Source organism: Leucoraja erinacea, chromosome 8, assembly GCF_028641065.1.
Source record: "Leucoraja erinacea ecotype New England chromosome 8, Leri_hhj_1, whole genome shotgun sequence".
In the NCBI taxonomy this organism is placed as follows: Eukaryota; Metazoa; Chordata; class Chondrichthyes; order Rajiformes; family Rajidae; genus Leucoraja; species Leucoraja erinaceus.
The window spans coordinates 64,320,207-64,345,220 of record NC_073384.1 but is presented as its reverse complement, the minus strand read 5'-3'; the positions used below and the strand labels follow the sequence as shown (position 1 = coordinate 64,345,220).

At 39.2% G+C, this 25,014-nt stretch overlaps 1 protein-coding gene across 1 annotated transcript in view; it reads left to right on the top strand.

The window, feature by feature from the left end:
* Window positions 1-1,024: 1,024 nt before the first annotated feature.
* LOC129699786 (polyribonucleotide nucleotidyltransferase 1, mitochondrial-like) overlaps window positions 1,025-25,014 on the top strand; it is a 40,389-nt gene continuing 16,399 nt past the window's right edge. The window contains exons 1-14 of the mRNA XM_055639873.1: window positions 1,025-1,252; window positions 5,606-5,666; window positions 7,456-7,530; window positions 7,634-7,739; window positions 8,365-8,414; window positions 10,998-11,061; window positions 13,664-13,711; window positions 16,633-16,746; window positions 18,470-18,656; window positions 20,511-20,562; window positions 20,653-20,710; window positions 21,485-21,581; window positions 23,015-23,117; window positions 24,381-24,451. Of these exons, the coding sequence (XP_055495848.1) occupies window positions 1,059-1,252; window positions 5,606-5,666; window positions 7,456-7,530; window positions 7,634-7,739; window positions 8,365-8,414; window positions 10,998-11,061; window positions 13,664-13,711; window positions 16,633-16,746; window positions 18,470-18,656; window positions 20,511-20,562; window positions 20,653-20,710; window positions 21,485-21,581; window positions 23,015-23,117; window positions 24,381-24,451 (1,280 nt within the window). The 5' untranslated portion in view covers window positions 1,025-1,058. The remainder of the gene's footprint in view (window positions 1,253-5,605; window positions 5,667-7,455; window positions 7,531-7,633; window positions 7,740-8,364; window positions 8,415-10,997; window positions 11,062-13,663; window positions 13,712-16,632; window positions 16,747-18,469; window positions 18,657-20,510; window positions 20,563-20,652; window positions 20,711-21,484; window positions 21,582-23,014; window positions 23,118-24,380; window positions 24,452-25,014) is intronic.

Sequence of the window (25,014 nt, the reverse complement as noted above, 5' to 3'; positions counted from 1 at the left end):
GATGTTGTCTGGATTGGAGTGTATTAGCTACAAGAGGAGGTTGGACAAACTTGGATTGTTTCAATTGAGTGCCGAAAGCTGAGGGGCAACCTGGTGGAGGTGTGTAGAATTATGAGAAGCAAAGATAGGATAGTCAGTCATTTTCCCAGGGTGTAAAGGTCAAGCTCAACGGAACATTGGTTTAGGATGACAAGAATAAAATTAAAGGAGATGTGCACCGTTTTTTTACACAACGGTGCCTGGAACTTGCAGCCAGGGGTAATGGTAGAAGTACGTATTTGCGAGGCATTTAGACAGACATAAACTTGCAGGGAGTAAAGGAATATGGACAATATGTGGGCTGATGGGATTAGTTTAGATTGCATACAGGGTGAGTGCACAGATGGTGGATTGAAGGGCATGTTCCAGTGCTGTATTGTCCTAGATAGTAATGATAACAATAATTGTTAGAAAATCTGCCATCCTTACCTGCTCTGACCTATAGGTGCCTCCAGTCACTGAAATTGTTCGGTAATAACTGCCCGGTAATAGCCCAGCTCATAAAGAAATTGTGGATGGCAACTAATTAGTCTTTGTCAGCAAAGCCCTCAGGGAAAGAAAACCAAATCAGCAATGTTTGACAGTTGAAATCTCTTGACGAAGAGTGTGGATGTTGCTGTCATTAAATACCATGGTTGCAGCATACTCATCACCATGCCTGTCCCACTGAGTTACTCCAGCATTTTGTGTCTCTCTTCAGTGTAAACCACCAGCACCTGCAGTTTCTTCTTACACAACATAGCACCAATCATTCCCCACGCTTTAAAGCCTGTCACTGAGTGTCACGCTTTGTAAAGCACTTCGAATTCGTCTTTTTTGTTTTCAGGAAACTTTTTGGTTGCGGGAAAAGAATAACACTGAAAACTAAAGCATGAAATGAGATGGGGAATCAAAAGATTAAAAGACGTTTTTAAATAGCAGGAGTGCTGGCCAGTAGGGTGCGCTATGACCGACCCGACCCTCCCAGCGGTGAGGCTGCAACAGCCAATGGGACGAGGCGTTGTGGCGAGGTGGGTGTCATGGCGGCCCCCTGTCCCGGCGGTGTCGGGTCGGTGAGGCGGTTGGTAGCTCGTGGAATCTGGCGCTCGTCGCCATGGAGAGCGCCCGCGCTCGGCCGCCCGTTGCCAGCGAGCCCGGGCACGCGGCGAAATCATCAGCAGGCTTGGGCCAGCCTGGCCGAGAGGGGCCGAGTGGCCGTGGATCTGGGCAGCAGGTGAGAGGATGCGAGTGAGTGAGGGTGGGAGTGAGTGAGGGGGTGGGAGTGAGTGAGTGAGAGAGGTGGGTGGGAGTGAGTGAGGGAGGGAGGGAGGAGGGAGGGAGGTTGGGTGTAAGAAAGTGAGTAGGTGTGAGGGGGGAATGAGTGGGTGTGAGGAAGGGGGGGGGGTGAGTGGGTGGGTGTGAGAAAGTGAGTGGGGGAGGGTGGATGTGAGTGAGTAAGGTGGGAGTGAGTGAGGGAGGTTGGATGTAAGAAAGTGAGTGGGTGGGTGTGAGAAAGTGAGTGATGGAGGGTGTGAGGAACGGGGGTGAGTGGGTGTGAGGGAGGGGGGTGAGTGGGTGGTTCTGTCACGGTGGCGCAACGGTAGAGACCCGGGTTCGATCCCGACTACGGGTGCTGTCTGCATGGAGATTGTCCGTTCTCTCCGTGATCTGCATGGGTTTTCTCCGAGATCTTCGGTTTCCTCCCACACTCCAAAGACGTACAGGTCTGTAGGTTAATTGGCTGATTAATTGGCTTGTTTAAAAAAAAAAAAAGTTAAATTGTCCAAGTTAGCGCAATGCAGAGTACTGCCCTGCTGACTACAAAACTCAGAAGGTTCAGAAGGTTGTGGGTGGGTATGAGAAAGTGAGTGGGTGTGAGTGAGGGAGGATGGGTGGGTGTGTGAGGAAGTGAATGGTGGGGGTGGGGGAAGGGTGATTGTGAGTAAGTGAGGGTGTGGGTGAGGGAGGATGAGTTACCACCCAGGCAAAGTCATGGGTCCCGATGATGTCAGCCCGAGGGTACTCGAGGTGTGTGCCAACCAATTGTGCGGAGTACTCCAACATATCATCAACCTGAGCCGAGAGAGAGTTCCTGTGATGTGGAAGACATCCTGCCTGGTTCCTGTACCAAAGAGGACAACAGACCGATGGTGCTGACTTCACACATGAAGTCCCTGGAGAGGCTGCAGCTCACTCACCTGTGACCACTGGTTAAGCCCTACCTGGACCCGCTGCAGTTCGCATAACAAACAAAGATGGGGGTTGAGGACTCCATTATGCACCTGCTCCATCGTTCCTATGCTCACCTGGATAAAGCAGGGAAGCATTGTGAGAGTCATGTTTTTTTACTTCTCCAGTGCTTTTAACACCATCCAGCCTGCACTGCTAAGGAGCAAACTGACGAAGATGCTGGTGGATGCTTCATTGGCATCTTGGATCAACAACTACCTGACTGAACGGCCACACTATGTCAGGCTACAGAACTGTGTCTCGGGCATGGTAGTGAGCAGCACATGGGCCCCACAGGGGACTGTCCTCTCTCTCCCTTCCTGCTCACTATCTACACCTCGGACAAGATATAAGTTTTCAGATACCTCTGCAATTGTGGGCTGCATCAGTGCAGGGAGAAAAGCTGAATACAGAGGTGTAGTCAACGACTTTGTTGCGTCGTGTAGACTGAATCACCTGAAGTTCAACAACGACAAGTCTAAGGAGTTAAAGGACTTTAGGAGGAGAGGAACACCCTTGTCCTCTGACTCCATCAATGGTGTGAATGTGCAGTTTATCAGGGAGTACAAATACCTTGGAGTGCATCCAAATACCCAAACAGTAAACTGGACTGGTCCAGGAATGCTGCCCTGTGCAAGAAGGGACAGAGCCTGCTATACTTTTTGAGAAGGCTCCGCTCCTTCAACGTCTGGAGTAAGATGCTGCAAATGGTCTACTAATCGGTGGTAGCCAGTGCCATGTTCTTCGCTGCCGTGTGCTGGGGCAGCAGGGCGAAGGTCGCGGACGCCAATAGGATTAACAAACTCATCAGGACGTCTGGCTCCATCTTGGGCGTGGTTGGATTCATGGGAGGTGGTCTTGCAGGGGAGGATGCTCCTCAAACTATAAAGCATACTGGACAATACAGCTCGCCTATTACGTTCTTGTGTGTGCATCAAGTAGAAACGCAAACTCTGAACCTGTGGAGAATAGTGTGGACTACTAGAGTGTAGGCAATAGCAACATGCAGCTCTAATTTAGAGCTTTAATCACTCTAATTTATTTGGGAAATCATGCATTGTGTGCAGTTTTGGTTGCTACAATGTACGAAGGATATGATTGAACCGGAAGTTTTACAGAGAGGATTTATCAGCATGTTGCATGGGATGGTATGTTTCAGTTATGAGGAGAAACTGGAAAGGCTGTTTTCCTTGGAGTGCTGGAGGCTGAGGGGGAACCTGATAGCTCATAGAAAGAATGGATAGTGAGAACATTTTCCCCATTAAAGAGATATCTAAAACCAGTCAGCATAGTTGGTAAAGGGATCTGAGGAATGCATTTTATTGGGATGCATCACAGCATGATTTGGGAACAGCATCCAAGACCGCAAGAAATTGTAGAGAATTGTGGACGCAACCAAGACCATCACCCAAACCAACCTCCCTTCCATCGATGCCATTTGCATCTCACTCTGCCTTGGCAAGGCCACCAGTGTAATTATGGACGAGTCGCAACCAGCCACTCCGTTTTCTACCTTCTCCCATCGGGTAAAAGGTAAAGAAGTATGAAAATGCACACCACCAGATTCAGGTGCAGTTTCTTCACAGCTGTTATCAGGCAACTGAATCATCCTACCAACAATTAGAGAGCAGTCCAGAGCTACTGTCTACCTCATCAGAGACCCTTGGACTGTCTTTGATCAAATGTTACTGGACTTTATCTTGCAGTAAACATTATTCACGTTATCATGTACCTGTACGCTGTAGCTGGCTTGATTTTAATTATGTATTGTCTTCCCGCTGACTGGTTAGCATGCAGCAAAAGCTTTTTTACTGTACCTCGGCAAGCGTGACAATAAACTAAACTCAATATAATTTCAACCAGAGTTTGGAATATACTACCCGAGAAGATGGAAGCAAGTAACTCAACAAGTCAGGTAGTATCTCTGAAGGACATGGATAAGTGATGTTTCGGGATGGGACCCAAAACATTGCCAACCCATGCCTTCCCGAGATGCTACCTACCCGTTGAGTGACTCCAGACCTTTGTGTTCCACGCAAGATTTCAGCATCTGCAGTTCCTTGATTCTTCTTGGTGATTTTATTTACTGTAATAAGATCTACAGCTATCTCTGATCCAGGGTGGACAATCCCACCATCTCTCGTTTATCTACAAATCTACAGACTATGAATGGTCGAATCATTTTTGACAAATCTCTTACATATTGCTTCGAAAGTGTTTGCATTTTTCCCAATTGTAGCATCTAAAACTGAACGCACTTCTTCAGTTATGGTCAAACCATTGCTTTATGAAGGGCTCATCATGCCTTTCTTGCTGTTGTACTAGGTGCCTCTATTTATAAAGTCCAGGAACCCACAAGCTTAATTTGGAAGGCCATGTATACCACAATAACCATATTTTCCTCACCACTTTCTCTATTACTTCATCAAAAAAGTGTAAAACCAGTTGGATGTAATTTGTTTTCAACATATCTTTTTCTCTAATCAAACCACACCAATACAAACAAAGCCTAATACTATTGACACAACAAACTGCATATGCTGGAATCTTGCATAGAACACAAAGTCTAGAGTAACTCAGCAGGTCAGGGAGCATCTATGGAAGATATGGGCAAGCAATGTTTCAGATCGATCTGAAACAGCTTCACGACCCAAAAAAAGCACCTAAAAAGCATCTTCCAAAAGTTCTGCCTGACCCACTGAGTTACTTCAACACTTTGTGTTCTAAAGCTATTACTATTGTTGATTACGAATCCTCCCTGGCTTATAGCTTATGTGCAGCTCGTACTGTTGGACGAGAATTTGTGAGACCAGGGTATGATGTTCCGTCTGCTGCTTGACATCAGCTGGAATCTTGCCACATTGAACCCAAGAAGAATATATTCTAGTTAACAGTTCGATATCCATTTTGCAAATCCTATCCGCGATAGGATCTTTGGTCAAGAGCATTTCAAATCATGTCAGCAGTAAAATCTAGACACAAGATAGACACAAAATGCTGGAGTAACTCAACGGGACAGGCAGCATATAGTTGGCAAGCCAATCATATTTCGACTCGCTTAAACAGTTCTTTGTTCATGTAGCTGTTTTCTGGCACCCTTTTTCACAAGGAGTAAAACTTTATTTTTGTCAAGGAATCGAAAGAAAACTAGTCTTGGGATTTTAGAAATCGACTTTTGTGTTGGACTTTTACATCAATTTACTTCATGCTAGATTATTTAATATACATTTAATATCTCCACATGTTTGTACAGTGATTGTGAGTGAGAACTTTATTCAATAATAGGATTAACCTCCTTAAGCAATTTGTAATATGCTGAAAATAATGCACTGTTTTATGAATTTTTACATTATTGCAGGAAGCTTGAAATTTCCACAGGGAAGCTTGCTCGGTTTGCAGATGGATGTGCTATGGTGCAGGTAACTTCATTCAAAATGTTTGTGTAGTTTAAGACATAGTTGGAAACTCTTGAAATTTTAGTATGATACAAACACTTGTGGTTTAAAGTGAATATTTAATAGTTATAATGGTGACTTTAGCATTCTTATATCAGAAAGCTAGTGTGCATTTTGGAAAATACTTTTTCCTGTTGAACAGTTCAAAATATGGATGTGGAATGAGAAAAGGAAATATAACTTTTTTTAAAGTATTTTGCACCTATAGCGACTTTTCACATTTAAATGAGGTTGATTATTAAATTATTGCAGACTCCTTACACTGTTCCACAATTGTATTTGTAGTGCTAGCTGCCTCCACCTTCAGTCCGGTATCTTTTTGTTTTTTTTGTTATGTTGAAGTGTGTTTTTTTTTGTTGTTTTTTTTAATGTCTTTATGTGGGGGAAGAGGGTACGGTAAAGGGGATACCGTCCTTCAGTCACTTCCTGGAGAGGATGCGACTATTATTCGAGTCCCATCCTTGCCCCCCCCCCCCCCCCCCCCAGCGGCCTACCTACTGGATTGGCGCAGCCTTACCTGCCGGGACCGACCAGAGCTCCAGCAGCGGCGAAGCAATGAAAACATCGGGGGGGGGGGGGGGGGTGATGCCTTACCGGGGATCGCCGTTTGGAGCTCCGGATTGCTGGGCCTGCCGCGCCGACATCGCGGAGCTGTGGTTCGCGGAGCTCCCAACGCGGGCGGCGCTGACTAACATCGCGTAGTCCTGCGACTCCGCCCGGCTCGGCCTGTGGACTCGAGAGCAGCGGACTCTGGTGGGAGGTAGCTGAGTTGGACGTCCAGTCCGCTGAGGATGTTCGGCGTCGGTGTTCCATCATCCCGGCGTGAGAGCCTGAGCATCGGGCCGCCCATGGCGGCGACTGCGGGTGCTCGGGATGCCCCGACCACGGGTGAACATCTGGGAAGATTGGAGGGGAGGCTGGCTGGACTATGGTACCTTCCTCAACTTGGTGCCACTGTGTTATGTTGTGTTGTAGACTATTGTGTTTGTGCTTTTTTTTTAAGTTTAATGTGTTTTATTTATTATTTATTTATTTTTATGTTACTTGACTGTAAGGAAAATTCATTTTGTTGTCTCTAATTGAGAAAATGACAATAAATTGAATACAACACAAAGAATACAATACAATAATTTATTATATTTTATTTTAATTAGCAGCTTCCTCCATTCACCAGTTGAGGAAAAATCATTACAAATAGATTTTTGACATTGTTGTTGGATTACTTGATTAGAAAATGACAGATCTTTACCACAAATTGCTTTTCCTTAGCTTTGAGGAAAGGGAGGTAGTCATGGTTTAATTGTCAATCCCTGAAGAAATAACGGTTGGCCTGCGACATTGGGCTACAATTAGAGGTTTAATGAGTTGTTTTGGAAATCTTCCATTGGATCATTACTCCAGCTATCACTGTAGGAATGCTTCAAATCGCAATTTTGCAATGCGAGCCTACAAGATTGGGGCTGCAAGATTTAAATCAGTACTGCTTCCACTACAGTGCTGTGCTGATTGATGAGAGAAATTATATTTATTTATCTAATGGAACTCGGCTGCCCTCCCACCAAGAAACAACAGGTTTTTGCATTTCTGGATATTTATGGTCAAAAATCAGGTGATTGAAATAAAAGTATACGAGAAAATTAAGTTGATCTGAAACATGAAAGGAACCTCTATGTTCATATTAACATGCTAAGTTCACAAATATACAAAGCTATGTGAAATGTAATTTATTGATTTTCTTTTTCTTACTGTGAAGTTGGGAGACACATCAGTGATGGTTACAGCTGTCAGTAAAACAAAGCCTACTGCATCCCAATTTATGCCATTAGTGGTAAGTATGTTAAGATTTTATAATTCCATGTAAACTTATTAATTCATTCATAATTTGTCTATATTGCACATTATAACGTAGAATAACAGATTTGTATTATTAGGTTGATTATCGTCAGAAAGCTGCTGCAGCGGGAAGAATACCTACAACATATTTACGAAGAGATTTGGGCTACACAGATAATGAGATTTTAACCAGCAGAGTAATTGGTAAGATTATGTAATGCAGAGCAAGTTGAATACTGCAATATTTTTCCAAGAATGTTTCTACAATAAATATGTAACAATATTTTTGTTCCTTGAAATTGTTGACTGAATGGATTAATATTTTAGAAATTTATTTTCTGCTACATTTTAATGTCTAATTTTCTAAGAAAAATATTTATCAATATTACATAATGTTACTAAATTGCATTTATTAAACATAAACAAATTTCTGAAATGCTGGTTTGGATGGGTACCTTTATCAATGCAATCATATCAATTTATAATATAGGAATGGAATTGAGTGATTGAAATGAAAAGGATCAAAATTTGATTACTGGCCACCTAAGAGTTGCCTTCATTTGATTGACTTGCTTTATTCTGGGGTAGATTGGGAGAGATAGCATCACTTGTAGAAAGTGGCAGAAAACAAGAAAAGCAACTGCTGTTCGAATTAGCTGAAGGGTGCCTCCTGTCAGCAAATACCAACCACCTCTGCAACAGCATTTAGTCTTTGACCTAATTCCAATGATTCCCATAATTGTCTACTTCAGGGAAGGAAACCATTTTTTTTAAGGGGGTGTTTTCATTTAATAAGTGTCAGTTACTTACCTTCTGTTGAATTCTTCAGATCGTTCAATCAGGCCACTATTTCCTTCAGGCTACTTTTATGATACACAGGTAAGTGCTGGATAAAATGCACTGATTCGGTGTGTCTTTTTTAAATAAGTAATTGAACACATTGGTATATTTATTTTAATTGAAAATCAACAAAACTGGAAATCCCCCAAAAATCTGCTGGAAACTGAAATAATGCAAAGTGCGGGAAATATTCAAACAGTTTTGATATGTTTGACCAAGGAATAAATGCTTCATCGGAAAATGGTCAAAATTTTCTATGAAATTAAGCCCATTTGTTAATTGCAAACTAACTGTAACATATTACATTTGCCACTCGTATAGCTTGACACATTCTTTACTGTTATTGTTTTAGTATTAGTTATGCAACCAACTTTTCAAAGCTAACATTTGTCAGTGCATTGCAGAATTTGTAGCATGCTTGTTTTTAACCTGGCGATTACCATTACATTCTTATTTTTAAATATGAAGATGTTAATTATCTATGTATCCCAATAATATAACGGATTTTTACTTTTAGTTTATCAAAAAAAGAGGCCATGATTAACCCTGCACATTGTTTGTAAATTCTGCCATAAAACCATTCAAATCGATAAAACAATGACAGAAAAGCTACTTGCAAACAAAATGTTTTTTTCTCTTTTTAGGACAAAGTCCCCACATTAACCCAACCCTGAATGCCATCATTATTGTACCTGAATGAGAAACATATTCCCAATAGAATCAGCAGATTCTGACAATTGTAATGCATGCAGCATTCATTTCAGAAAGTGATGCATGTGACCCCATTTGTTCCAAAAACCCTTTTCAATCTTGTCAGCGCCATTGAACAGAAGAACTGTCTGCATTCTGTCAAGGAATTTAATGTTGGTTCAACAACTAAACAAAAATTATACCTCCAGCCCACACAGAATCCATTCCTGCCGGATGCCTGACAAAAAGGTGGGCTGTCTCGCTCCCTCTTTCCTGCTCAACTCAATAGGCCCTAAAAATGTAGATGGTCATAAACAGTCTTTGTCATATTCATCATTAAATTTTGCTTGTTACTGAACAGTGGAAGAAATATTCTTAATCTGCACTTATTTTCATATTAAAAAATGACAATTAAACATGGTTGCTCAGATCTTTTTGATGATGAAACTTTTCAAAAAGCACAGCTGAAATTCTTTACAATCTATTTGAACTTGCATGAACACATAGTCATACAGCATGGAAACGGGCTCTTTGGCCCAACTCGTCCATGCCAACCAAGATCCGCACAGAAGCAAGTCCCGTTTGACTGCATTTTATCCATATTCCTCTAAACCTTTCCTATCCATGTACCTGTGCAAGTGTCTTTAAAATGTTGTTATTTTACCAGCCCCAACTGTGGCAGTTAATTCCCAACACCCTCATTAACCATTCTTCAGCCCATGCCCAGCTGATCAAGATCCTGCTTTAATGTATGATAACTATCTTCACTGTGTACAATGCCACCTACGTTAATGTCATTTGCAAACTAACTAATCATGGCATGCACATTCTCATCTAAATCATTAATATAAACCACAAATAGCAATGGGCCCAACACCGATCCCTGAGGCACATCACAAGTCCTAGGCCTCCAGTCCAAAAACAACCTTCCACCACCATCCTCTGCTTCCATCCATGGAGCCAATTTTGTATGCGGGCAGCTAACACTCCCTGGTTGCCATATGATCTAACTTTCCAGAGCAGCCTACAGTGCGGAACCTTATAAAATGCTTTACTGAAGTCCACATAGACAATGTCTATGACTTTGCCTTCATCAACCTTCTTGCTAACATCTTCAAAAAAAAATGCTCAATCAAATTTGTGAGACACGTTCTCCCATGTACAAAACCATGTTGACTATTTTTAATCGACCTCGATCTATCCAATACATATATCTTTTCCCTCAGAATTCTCTCGAGTAATTTACCTACCAAAGATGTTAGGCTCACTGATCTATAATTCCCAGGCTTTTCCTTGAACCTTTCTGAAATAATGGCATATTGTAGTCACCCTCCAGTCACCTCATCTCACCCATGTTGAACAATGATTTGTGTATCTCCGTCAGGCTCCTGAAATTTCTCGAGCTTCCAACAGTGTCCCTGGATATATCTGATCGGGCTCAGGGGATTTATCTACCTTCATATGTCTTGGGACATCCAGCACCCCCTCAACCATAATATGGACTGTCCACAAGACATCTCCACTAACCTTTCCAAGTTCCCCAGTCTTCATACCTTTCTTCACAGTAAGGGCAGAAGAGAAATACTCATTGAACACCTTATCCATCTCCTGCAGCTCCTCGCATAGATTACGGCTTTGTTTTATAAAAAGCCCTATAAACTCTCCAGTTACCCTCTTTCCCTTAACGTACTTGCAAAATATCTTTTGATTCTCCTTAATCTTATCTGCCAGAGCTAACTCGTCGGCATTTTGCCCTCTTAATATCCTTCTAAACCTCGCCAGTCCCTTAAACTCTTCCTGTGATGCACTTGATCCTAGCTCCCTACAGCTAGCCCATTCCTCCTTTTGCCTGACCAGAAAATCATATCACAATTGTACGCAGAGCCTGAGGGCTTTTGGACTAAAAGTTTTTGTTTCCTTTCTTTGTGTAAGATTATTTGCAATCTCCTTGCAGTCGATGGCATCAATGATCCTGACATTCTTGCAATCAATGGAGGTAAGAACTGTTCATTTGTGGAAACCTTGAGCATCACAGTTGAGGAGTGATTGCTCACTTGACCCGAGAGTACATACTTTCCTGTTGTATTTCATATGGGCTACATTTCCAAATTTACATCGTCCCATTGCATCACAGTAATGTGCCACTTGTTGATAATTGCAGACGGAAAGAGTCATTTTATTACTGGAGAACCTTTGAATTGAACTGAACACCATAAAATAGAAAATTGCTCGAATAATGAAAGGCCTGGATAGAGTGGATGTAAAAAAGGATGTTTCCACTAGTGGGAGCGTCTAGGACCAAAGGTCATAGCCTCAGAATAAAAGGATGTACCTTTAGAAAGAAGATGAGGAGGAATTTATTTAGTCAGATGGTGGTGAATCTGTGGTGGGGATTCCTGCCGCACCATCCAGTGTTATTTTGCTGGACGTACATACTTGATACTAGTGGCAAAACTGCTCCAAGAGAATGTACCATACCTAATGGCAGGTAACAACACACTGCCGTCTACACAAAACCTTGATATTACAGAGCAATTTTGAATTTTTCCTTAATGGAAATCTGACGAACAAGCTTCTATGTAAATTGAACTCCAAATCACACTGTAAAATGTATTGCATATTAAACATTTGCTGCAAATTTACAAATGGCAACACCTCGGTGTAGGTTAATATAGTGATCAAAATCTGGAAGTCACTTAAAGGCAGCTGTTTAGACAAGGCAATACGGAAGAAAAATTGTTTGTGTAGTACTTTTTGGAATCTTTTACAATCAACAAACTCAATTACAATTACTTTTGATTGCAGTGCAAATCAGTTGATAACCTGATAACATTAAATCTGATATTGATTGTGTTTTGAAAACCAAATTTATGGATTGCTTTGAAGGAAAAGATATGTGTTATTAATTCATCGATCAGTCAAAATCTCGTTGCATGGCTGATAGTGCTTGTGGGGTTAAATGATGTACTCCCATTCTTGAATTCCTTTTTTTTTTATTAAAAAATTAATCTTGATTGAGAAATTGGTATTAGTCAGGGCATCAAATCTGGCCAATCAGATTGAAATGCTTCATGGGATCTTTAATGACCATTTTGGAAAGAAGTTGGGGCTTTTGTTTAAAGCATAATCTGAATGATTATTAATTCCAGTGTATCACTCCTTCAGTACTGGACTATCAGCCAAGATTCTTATGTAGTCTATAATTTACTACCTTCTAATGTAGGTAAGGAGAGAAAGAAAGAGTAAAATGTTGTTTGGAATGAAATAAGCTATGGTTGCAGAGAGCATCGAAAGTAGCATGAATCCATCGGACAAATCAGTTGCAAAATGTAAATAATTGACCACAATCCGCACTTTTGGAGGCGATTCATCCTGGAGTCCCAGAGTTTAAAACAGCAATGTTCTAATTACATACACCAACCAGTTTAAATTGAATTTGCAAGATAATACCAATATATTAAAGGGAAGATATAATAATCTCAGAGATTGTGATAAAGGAATGTGAACTTAAAATTAAAGATTTTAAAAAGAGGAAAAGTCTGAGAGAGATGAAGGATCAATTTTTTTTCCCCCAAGCAAAGGTAGCAAATGAATACTTTAAGAAATACAAAATATATGTTGTTGCTACACCTGCCGTTTATATAGTGATGAACTGGTTATCAATCTTTGCCATTGAGCAGCTCATTTACCGTTGTACTTTCATATTACAAATAAGTATCAGCATTTAAATTAGCTATTTATTTTGAAGTCTTAAAACTTTTGATCTACAATTCCATGTAAAATAGGTGAGGTTCTAATTCTCACTGACGGAAAATGGCAAATTCTCAGCAAAGGTATAATTTAAGCACAGTTAAATATGATTTTTGTAAGGTTTTTGTTTGCTTGCCAACAAGACACAAAAAAGCATTTACCCTTCTTTAGGGTTTTAAGATAAATCTTTATTCATGGTTTTTTTCAAAAAAGTACAGTGAACACATTCATGCATTTTATTAGTTTCAAACTGAAGTTTAGTTTGATGGTACTGATATTGGATGGAATACATTACATCCAATATTATTTAAAGTTGTGGTAAAATGCCCCACGTAGGTGCATGTGAATAGAAAAGCAAGAGCTAGTTTACAAAAAAGGACATAAAGTGCTGGAGTAAGTCAATGGGTCACAACATCTCTGGACAACATGGATAGGTGACTTTTTGGGTCAGATCCCTTCTTCAGACTAGTTTGTATTAAAAAACTTTTCACTGTATCTCTGCACACGTGACAATAGACTAAACTAAACTAATAAACCTCTTTCACTTTCGCGCACTACCCATACCCCAGGTTTTACTAATTGGATGCCAAACATAATCCCTCTAAACATGTTTATAATAGCAAGGTTATAATCACCTTGCTTTTCACAGTTCTTAGGGACATAATCTGAATTTTTCATGCGTCTGCTGTTGTGCTTTAAATTGGCTCTAGAAATTTGGAAATACAAATGATTAAAAATTATATTCATGAAGACTGGCTCATAATCTTTATTTCAAAAATGCCATTTATGTAATTGTTCTAATATGTACTGTATTTACTATTCTCAATGTATTCCATTCTATTTGATAGCTTCTGCAGCCTTGGCGTTGTCTGACATTCCTTGGAATGGTCCCATAGGTGGGTAATCTTTCTTTGCAGTTACCCTATCCTATCTTTCTCATCTCATTAGCAAGTACCAACGAAAGAAGGTTTGCTAGGTATCCAGATGAAGAATTATACGTTGACTTTTGAATTCACTTTTGACAGAGCAACAGTTTGCTTAAACATTTTCTCAAGAAATGAAACAAAGTAATTTATGTGATTTTATTCAGTGAAAGATGATTAAAAACTTGGAAAATAATGCTAATTTCTCACTGTGATTTGAAGAAGGTATTGTCATTGTTCAAATGGTTTATATGGGGCTGGATGTGTTCAGGAATGTTTTCTCAGGCAATATGTAGCGGGCCCTATACAAGAGAGTGTAACGCTTGATCTGGTCTAGGAAATTGTATGGGGCAAGTGGATGAAGTAATCGTGGATGAGCTTTTTGAGACCAGTGACCACTGTTCTATTTGGTTTAACATTGTTATGGACAGATACAGGCCAGACTCGATAATTACAAGTCTTATTGCGCCAAAGCCAAATATGAAGATTTTAGACTGGAACTCACTCCAATTGAAGGAACGTCTGGAAAGTGGAACATTTTTTAAAGTGTTCTCACAAGAGTCCAAGACCTTCATATTCCTGTTAGAGTGAAGGGCAAGGCAGGTGGGCGTAATAAAACTTGGATGATGAGAGAAATTGAGGTACTGGTCAAGAATAAGGAGGAGGCATGGAGCAGGTATAGGCAGCTGGGATCAAGTGTGCACGTTGGAGCTGAGGAAATCCGAAGGGCAAAAGGGAGGCAGGAGGTAGCTTTGGCAGATAATATTAAGGATAATCCCCAAGAAATTTTATGTACATTAAGAAAAAATGGGTAACCAGAGAGAGAATGAGGGCCCTCAGGAATCAAAGCAGTCAATTCTTTGTGAAGCCACAGGAGATGGGCAAGGTCCTCAAAGAGTATTTCTCCTCTTTTTCTGTGGAGAAAGACATGAGGACCAAGGAATTTAGGGCAAACAATGAAAGTGTCTTGAGGGCAGTCAGTATCGCTGTCGAGGAAGTGCTGAAAGTCCTAACGCGTATGAATGTATACAAATCTCCCTGGCCTGATCCGATATATCCGAGTACACTTGGAAGCTAGAGAGGAACTTGCAGGTGCACTAGCTGAGATTTGTCAGTCATCATTAAATACGGGTGAGGTGCTGGAAGACTGGAGTGTGGCAAATGTTGTGCCTCTATTTAAAAAGGGCTGCGGGGAAAAGCCTAGGAACCATAGGCTAGTGAGTCGTCTAACATCTGTGGTCGGAAAGTTACTCGAGAGTAATCTGAGGGATAAGATATTCAGGCATTTATATGGATAAGGCCTGATTAGGGATAGTCAGCGCAATTTAGTACATGGAAGATTGTTTCTCACCAATCTGAGTTTTTTGAAGATGTGACCAAAAAGGATGATGAGGGCAGAGCTGTTTGTTTGTGGATTTCAGCAAGGCATTTGACAAGGTTCCACATGATAGGCTGCTGGTGAAGGTTAGAGGCATGGGATCCAAGGACAGATAGCTGACTGGTGAGAAAATTGGCTTCATGGAAGGAAGTGGAGCGTAATAGTAGAAAAGTTGTTTTTCAGACTGTTGGCCTGTGACTAATGGTGTGCCTCGGGGTTCTGTGCTGGGCCCATTGCTGTTTGTCATCCATATCGATGATTTTTATGAGAACGAGAAAGGCATGATTAGCAAGTTTGCAGATGACACTAAAGTGGGTGGTATGGTAAACAGTGAAGATGGCTGTCAAAAATTTCAGCAGGATCTTGATCGGTTGAGCAGCTGGGCTGAGGAATGGTTGATAGAATTTAATACGGAGAAGTGCGAAGTGTTGCATTTTGGGAATTCCAACCAGGGCAGGGCCTACACGGTGAATGGTAGGGCTCTGGGGAGTGTTGTAGAGCAAAGAGATCTAGGAGTACAGGTACATAGTGCCTTGAAAGTGGCGTCACAGGTAGATAGGATGGTCAAGAAAGCTTTTGGCACCTTTGACTTTGTCTAAAGAGTACTGAGTATAAAATTTGGGAAGTCATGTTAGAGATGTACAAGACATTGGTGAGGCCACATTTAGAGTCTGAAGAAGGGTCTTGACCTGAAACGTCGCCCATTCCTTCTCTCTAGAGATGTTGCCTCACCCACTGAGTTACTCCAGCATTTTGTGTCTTCCCACATTTAGAGTATTGTGTTTGGTTTTGGTCCCCCTACTATAGAGAAGATGTTGCTAAGCTGGAAAGAGTGAAGAGAAGATTTATGAGGATGCTGCCAGGACTCGAAGACCTGCGCTATAGGAAGAGATTGAGCAGGCAAGGACTTTATTCCTTGGAGCGCAGGAGGTTGAAGGATGATCTTATTGAGGTGTCTAAGATCATGAGAGGAATAGATAGGGTAGATGCACAGTCTCTTGCCCAGTGTAGAGGAATCTAGAACTAGAGGACATAGGTTTAAGGTGAGGGGGAAAGATTTAACAGGAACAGGAGGGGCCTTTTTTACACAAACGGTGGCATGTATATGGAATGAGCTACCGGAAGAGGCAGTCGCAGCAGGTACGATCACAACATTTAAAAAATACATTTGGGCAGATGCATGTATAGGATAGGTTAAAATGGATATTAGCCAAACACAGACAGGTGGGACTAATTTAGATTGGGCATGTTGGTCGGCATGGGCAGGTTGGGCAGAAGGGCCTATTTCCATGCTCTATGACTATTAATAAGGCAGTATCTATGAATATTTTAATCTATTTACTTTATTAACTGCTATATTAAGCTACTAATTTGGCAGGAAATGCAAACTAACATATATGCATTTCAAGTATTTAATTTATGGGTAAACTTCATTAATCTGTCAGTATTTGTATTCAAATTACTTTGTGCTAAGCCAACTGCTAAAATAACATTGTACTCTGCACACTTCTTTAAGGTGCTGTAAGAGTTGGTTTTGTCGATGGAGAAGTTGTAATTAACCCAACTCGAAAAGAAATGGCATTGAGCACATTGAACTTGGTTCTGGCTGGAGCACCTCAGAGCCAAGTAGGTAAGCGTCTCATTATTTATGGTAGTATCTTGTCTGCAAACATAAATAGTTTATGTAATGAAGAATTTGCATTCTTAGATCAATTAAGAAAAAAAATAAAATTTGTTCTTTTGGAATTGTAATGCAGTAATATCATGTTGTAGGTTTTTCTAAAAGATGGAATATGATCCAATAAATTAATGCATTGAATACTAGCTTGAATGTCCAATTTAATTTAGGTCCCTATTTTGTTACATTAGTTGGGAAAAATGATGCAAGCTAGAAAGCAAGAATAATTGCGAAACAATAACGTAATGTGTGTTTTTAAATTTCCATTAATCAGTCTGTTATATTATCATAACCCACTTACAATCCAAGGTAATGACCTATAAGGTTATTATCATAATTCCCTACATGATAATTCAATTTCTCTCCTGCACTTTGTGAGAGTACATTTTAAACAACTCATTCTGGAAGTGATATTATATGGAGGGATGTGGCATTGACAGAATTTGTGCACTTGCATATTAGAACCAGACACAGAACTGCTGCACAGCCATGCTCCAATAACTTTCCACAATAATGACAGCTAAGGGATGGGGCATTATTTGTAAAATATGGGCTCACAGTGAAGGAATGGCAATTATCAATATTGCAAAACATTTTATTGTATTGAACAGGATAAAGAAAATTGTTGGGCATGTGGTGTGACCTCCAGCATTTAACTCAATTTTCCGATTGAATTAAGGCTAGGAATTCTCAAAATAGCACCAGGAGGAGGCATATGCCTGTTCCATGTGGAAATTAGTTAATTAGTTTATATTGCAGTATTGTGAATAATGGATATCCTGTTTAGAAATGGTGTTATCTCTAATGTCATACATGAAGCAGAAACTTAAAAATGCTGAAATCATCAAAGTGGGAATTCTTAATGATAATCCTTTTCATTGTAATTTAGAGCAATTTTGTCTTAAATATTACAAGGTTCATGAATTGTAGACTGCGGATATGCGAACTTTATGGTCACTGTTGGGCAACGACCCAAAGAGAGAAAAAAAAAATCAAATGATATTAAAAGCACCCTGATCATTCCTTGAGGATTTCTACACTGACAGAACACTTCAAAGTATCATGAGTCCTTTAACTCCTACATTTAAAGCACCTGCATTTGAGGCCCAAGTAGTGCCACAGCAATAATTTGCAGTTAATGTAACTGATGCATACCAACAACCCCCATGTACAAGCAGGTCATGTGTACATGGTGTACAAGAACGCAGTTTACCACAGATTGCCTACTCCTTTAATATTTGTTTATATACTGAAACTTTGGTGCATCATATAAAAGCCAGAGTGCAATAGAATTTCTAAGATTCTGGCATTTTCTGTTGTAAGAAATTAATGTTGTAAGGGCCGAATAAATTATAAATTTGCTTCTATTAATTGTGTATTATAAGACATTGCATCTGTCATCTTAACATAGCTCTGGGTCAGGCATGAAAAAAAGGGACATACTAGTGCATAACATTTAACATCAAATCACCCATATCAGGTATCGCCAAAATATTTTGATATTAAAGTCATGAATCATTGTTATATTTCGACTGCATGCTTTAGTCTATTGACATCTGACTTGAAATTTTAGAATTTGATACCTCAAAAAAATATGATAATCTATGAAATATTGCAATAGTTGCCATTAGAAATATTCTCAATGCAAAGTTAAAAGATCTTTTTAAACTTTCAGTCATGATGGAAGCAGCAGCGGAGAACATATTACAACAGGATTTTTGTCATGCTGTCAAAATTGGTGTAAAACATACGCAACAAATCATCCAGTCCATTCAGCAACTGGCAAGCAAGCATGGAAATTCCAAAAGAACACCTCAGAAGTCATTCATTCCATCCAGGGAAATAGTTGAAAATGCAAGACAGTACGTTTTGGGATTCTCATTTACTTGTAATTTCCTGTGTGCGAAGGACCTCTGCATGAGAATTACAAACACAAGTTGTGTCTTATGCGTATTTTTTATTGCTGCTGAGTTGCTCATCACTTTGGAATTGGGCATGAAATAATTAATATTTAGCAAAAGTAGCAGAAAATGTGTTTAAGAAGGAACTGCAGATGCTGGAAAATCGAAGATACACAAAAATGCTGGAGAAACTCAGCGGGTGCAGCAGCATCTATGGAGCGAAGGAAATTCTGAAGAAGGGTTTGGGCCCGAAACGTTGCCTATTTCCTTCGCTCCATAGATGCTGCTGCACCCGCTGAGTTTCTCCAGCGTTTTTGTGCAGCAGAACATGTGTTGCATTTCTTTCTGATCTGCACACCACTATGGGCTCGTAAATTATGATTTACATTTCTGGCATCTTTCCATAATATTAATTTTACTTTTGCGGTATACTATTTCTGGTCCAAGAGTGGACAACAACTTTTTTGTTGAATTAGTTTAGAGAAGTTATTAAAAAACTAACTATGCAAACACACTTGAATTACCAAACTACCATGCTATAGATTATTATTATTTGATATTATGCTGCATGCTGTTTGTCAAAAAAGGTTTAGAGTACTGTCCTGATGCTTCCCCGCAAGAAATATACTATGAGAATGTTTTTGAGGAATGATTTATTCCGCTGCAATTTCTATATCATGGGGCATAACCGTACGGTGACGGTTTCAACACTTGTATTCATGCATCGTACTCTGTATTTTTTGTTTAGTTTATTGTCACGTGTACCGAGGTACAGTGAAAAGCTTTTGCAAAGCTGCCAAGTAGTACGGATTTTGCATATTTTGTACGGAAATGTGATTAGAATGCGGATGTACAATTTTGTATTGTCAAATACAGATTTTAAATTCGGAGCTCAATTCACTCTGAAGAAGGATCTCGGCCTGAAACGTCACCACTTGTCCATTTCCAGTGTCGCTTCCTGTCCTGCTCCAGTTGAACGCGTGGGAATTTAAAGGAAGCACTGTCGTCTGCGCGCTGTGGGTTCTAAATATAGTGCTACAGTCTGGAGCGCTATGGGCTTTAAACATAGTGCTATGGCCACAGTGCTATGGGTCACAGACTGTTCAGGAAAATTCTTGTATAACAATGAGTCTTTGGAATTCTCTTTCTCAGTGGAAGTTGAGCCATCAATTATTTTTCAGGCAGTGGTAGAATTCTGGATAAGCCTAGTTGGATTGCTGTTACATTGGGATTGGCCTTGATTTTACAGGACGGTGGGTGGGCTCGAGGGGAGAGGGAGGGGTGGAGAGGAGAGAGAGGGAGATGGGAAGGAGAGAGCTGATTTATAATCTTCCACACATTTCTACAAGGCTTAAAAAGTGCAAAAATGTATTCCATAGTGGGAGAACATAAATGACTATTGAAAAATACTTCATATTTATGACATTGGGCATTTGTTAGTTTTTATACCACAGATTCCATGCTGCATTGTCCAAAATATTAAAGTATTTTTAAAGGAGTAAGAGAATAAACACGAAGAACAACAAAGAAAATCTATTTGGCAGACGAGTTGATAACAAATTCAAAAATTGAACTCAACACTTTTGAAGTTCATAACCATAAGCCCCTAATTGCCACCAATGTTTTATATATATTTCTCTGATTTTAAATGTTATCATATTTTTGGAGTTCTTAACTTGGAAATCTTACGGTTTTGCTATGAAAGTCCATACTGCTGTTTAGTCTTTTACATGTGCATTGTTCACTTGAGGATATGTTATCTTCCAATTTGAAGCTTTGGAACAAATAGTAAAATATTGTGCCTCGGTTTCTCAGGCTTGCTTCAGAGAAGATCCGTGAAGTATTTAAAGATTTTACTCATGATAAAGTAAGTCTCCTTTTCCGTGCAATGATTTTTTAACTTAAAGTAATGTTACTTATGTTTTTATATTAAAATTATTATTTTTTTGTTATTCAGATATCCAGAGATGATGCTATTAACAAAATCAGACTTGAAACAGAAGAACAGTTACGAGGTATGACACTCCAATCATTTCATATAGAGTAAGTTACCTGTCTACTCATGACTAAAGGAAATCAACATGCCATTTGCACAAGTTTAACCAAATGGAAAGGCACTGGTATAATGTTTCATTTGAAGGCTTCGATCAGGTTTTAATCCATATATCATTGAACTGTCAGTTAATATTTGTTACAGTAATCAAAACATTTGGCCATTGGGTTAGTTCATATATTTATGTTGCAAGCCTCCTGGAAGTTAAATCTGTTCAATAATTCTTCTGAAATAAAGTAGAAACGAGAATTGATATTTGTGGCGGGGAAAAAGATTCCAATTCATCTGATTTGTTTACTATTATGTTAGTCGCAGGAAGTACTTTTTGGACGTTGTTGACAAAATGTAGTAACATGTGGTGAACAGCTTTAGCTTTATTTTCTGAGAGAACCATGCATGTGAATGTATAAATCTGATCACTTAGAATCTGATCACTCTTTAGACAGTTTGTTCCATAGATTAATCAAATCAAAATACATTCTCCAGTTTCCTTCAAAATAATGTGTTGATGTCCAGATGAAATAATGTATTATGATTGCCATTAGATTCTTCTAGAATTTTTAAAGCTGCATTCATAGTATTTCCGTAAGACAAATAATTGCACTACAGATTTTCCATTTTGATACTTTTTCTGTTCTTCAGTTGTTTTATGCATTAACATTCTCAATCATCTAATTGTCTCTAATGTGCTGTTGTTTTCTTTAAATGTATCATTTGGTTTATATTTCTCTTACAGAAAAATTTTCTGATGTTGATTCATTTGAAATTATGGAGGCTTTTAGTATGGTTTCCAAAGAGATTTTCAGAAATATTATCATGAATGAATACGTAAGGTAAATACAATTTCTAATTTAGTATGTTATTGGTTATTTTAGTTTATGGCATTATGTCATGTTAGAAATATTTTAATTATGATGCCCTGTTCTATCCAGAGGAACTTTACCTTAATAGTCAATTCAAGGAAACTAACCTTTCTGTATTTTCTTTTCACAAAGAGATATGAATATTTGCAAGCTAAAGTATAGTACTTTATAATAGTATTTCATTACAATGTCTTGGAAATTGTTCTGTAACTGGGGTGAAATGAACAGTATCTTATTTAAAGAATATATATTGTCATTAAGTTCTATTGACTCAATTTGGAACGTCATTCATCAGCCTCAATGCCATTGTTATTATTACCTCTTACATTGATGCTTTGCAATGTACCATCTATACCAAGTTACTCACTCCTAGCACAATCTAAATAAGCCACTTAATATGACAAAGAGATGAAAACTGAACTACCTGCAAGTTCCCTTCCAGAAACCCGCCATCCAAAAAACATTCCATCCAGAGTTGCATACATGCCCCATGCCTTCATCATGTTAGCATCTACATTTGGGAGTTCCCTTTATGAAAGCATAGTAGGATATCTTCACCTGAACGTTCAGTTAGCCATTTACCATGATCACCTCTTCAAGGACAATTAGGAATGGCCACAATGCTGACACACATCCATTAATTAACATGAAACTGAACATGTCACCAGTTTTGGAAATTATATCATTCTGGTGACATATTAATTTAACAAACAAAATAAACAAATTTAACATTACAGCATTTTTGACTCTAGATGTGTTCATTGAGAACTAAGTAAGTTCTTCTTAAATATGTTTCATTTACTTTAATGAGGCATAAATGAGGAAATAGATGAGGATTACTTTCTCTAAAGTGTAAAGTAGGAGTTGAGAGAGATTACATATAAAATTCAGCAGATCCTAGCAAACCACCTTGTTTGTGATATGTGTCCAGTCAACTGTATCATCATCATCATCATCATCCCACCATCCCATCCTTTCCTAATGGTAATTATCTGGTTGGGTGATGGAGCAAATGAACTCTGAAGATGCTTTTGGGCACTTAGCTGGGGCATCGAAGAAAGGTTTGTGGTTTTCATGGTCCACATGCAATGTTGCAGAGATGTTAAATAACTCTTCCCTCCTTATTTCAATGGTTAGATTAATTGAAGTTTGGAATAAGAAGCTGACTGGAGCTAGATTCAAGTTAAAATATAAATTGGGAACTTAATTATCATACTTGTATGATTTAATTCTGAGAGCCTTGATAAATTAATTATTTTGCTTTGTATTCTTTTGCCTATAGCAAACCTAGTCTTTTTGAGGGTTTAAGGCCCTTTTCTGGTTCTCTTAGAAAATTTGAAACTTTGCTTTTATTAATGAAATGTTTTGAAAATGCTCATATGCTTTGTACTTTCCCTTTGCAGATGTGATGGCAGAGATTTGAGATCCCTTCGGAACATTAATTGTGAAGTTGATCTCTATAAGCCTCTTCATGGATCTGCACTGTTTCAGAGAGGACAGACACAGGTATGAAATAAATAAGATTGTATCCATATTAAAGAACATTTTGCAAACTTGCTAAGTATAATGGATTGATTCTACTGCCTGTTGTTTAATCATAGTAATTCAAACGATTTGAATTTTTTTGAGCGCTGAGATTCACTTTGCATCTTTACATGTTATTTTAAATTTATAAATAAGAAACTATTTTAATACAAGTAATGACTGGATAATTAAGTAAAGCAGGATAGGGTTAACCCAATCTCCACATTGGATCTATTCATTCTGCATCGTTACAAATCAAAAGATACAGGGAAGCTGGAATTGAGCTTAAAATCAGGTATTACTTAATAAATGGTGAAGCAACTCAAAGAACCCAATGGCTCCTGTTCTTGCAATGCATTCTTATTTAATGTTGGCGACTTTGTGTTATGACCTCTTGCCCTATTTGCACTTGTAAAATTTATAAATCACTATTCAAAAATTTGACATGCAGAATAAAATTTGTTCTCTTGCAGTTTGTGTAGTGAAAAAATAGTAAATGAACACAGATTACTTTTTACGACTCTTGCTGCAGATTACACAATCTCACCGATTGGAAAACCATGATATGAGCCGTTTTCTAGGAACGCAAACACCTGCTGCACCCACAGGTGTCGCCTGCAATTCTCGCAAATATTTAGCATAATTTAGGTAAATTAATCACATGGGTGTAATCGGAAAAAATAATTTAATCGGAATATTTTTAAGAAAAAACTGCAGATCGGAATTTAATCGGAAAATTCATTACTTTCTTCATTGCATGGACATCCCTATATTGTAAAGTAACATTTATTTTAACTCCCTTAAGGAATTAAGGATTCAATAAAGTTTATTGAAGTTGGCCAAATGAAGGTTGAATCCACCATTATTTCACATTTTGCTGAGATGAAGACTTGGTAAAATTAGTCTTGACTTCCCGGCATGGTCAGTCTGCCAGGGATGGTGTTGGTGGTGTCATTCATCAGTCTGCTGGATGTATGACCATTGAGGAATGAAAGTGTTAAATTTGGTCGCGACACCTCATTTGATAGAATATCTAAGATATACCAAAGCTTCCATTTTGTGAAGTATGAGAGACCTGCCAGAACCTCGTGAACCTGTATCTCAGCAAGTTGTCCCGGGTCAGAAAGTTAAAAAAATAGTGAAGACAATTGAATATAAAGCCATTCCAACTCAATATAAAGTATCTATGTTCCTAATTCAATCTATCACATACATAATTTTCACAAAGGATTCCTTTCTTTTTAGGTCTTGTGTACAGTAACCTTTGATTCTATTGAATCAAGTGTAAAATCTGACCTTATCACCACTCTAATAAGGTAAGTTATAAAAATGTCACTGTTTTCAAATTTTCTTAGATTAGATTTGAATTAAGGAGGGGAAAGCTGTAAAAGAGAGGTGATGGTTGGACAAAACCTCGCAAGTGACCGATGGATACAGGTGAGGGGGATTTGATTGACAAATGGGTGGTAAGTGATAAAGACTAGAGGTGAAAACGGAGATTAAAAAAGTGTCAGATAGAGAGAAATGTAAACCCAGAGGGAAGAACATGAATGACAAGGGACAGGAAGTGGAGAGAGAGGGGGGACGGGGGGGGGGGGGGGGGGTTATAAGGGACTCTGTAATGAGAGATGAAGGGGAAACGTCTGAGGGGTGGGGGGCTGGGTGGGAGAAATGCATCGCCGAGTGTGAGGAGGGGGATCCCAGGAAAGAGAGAGTTGGTAGGCAGGTATTATTTGAAATTGGAGAATTCAACTCTGAACTTGCTTGTGTCTCCTCTGTGTTCTGCTCTTGCTCTCGCTGCCCCCAGACAGAAAAAGGATAGTGTATTCCTGGTCCCCTCCTTGCATCTCACCAGCCTCCACATGTAACACATCATTCC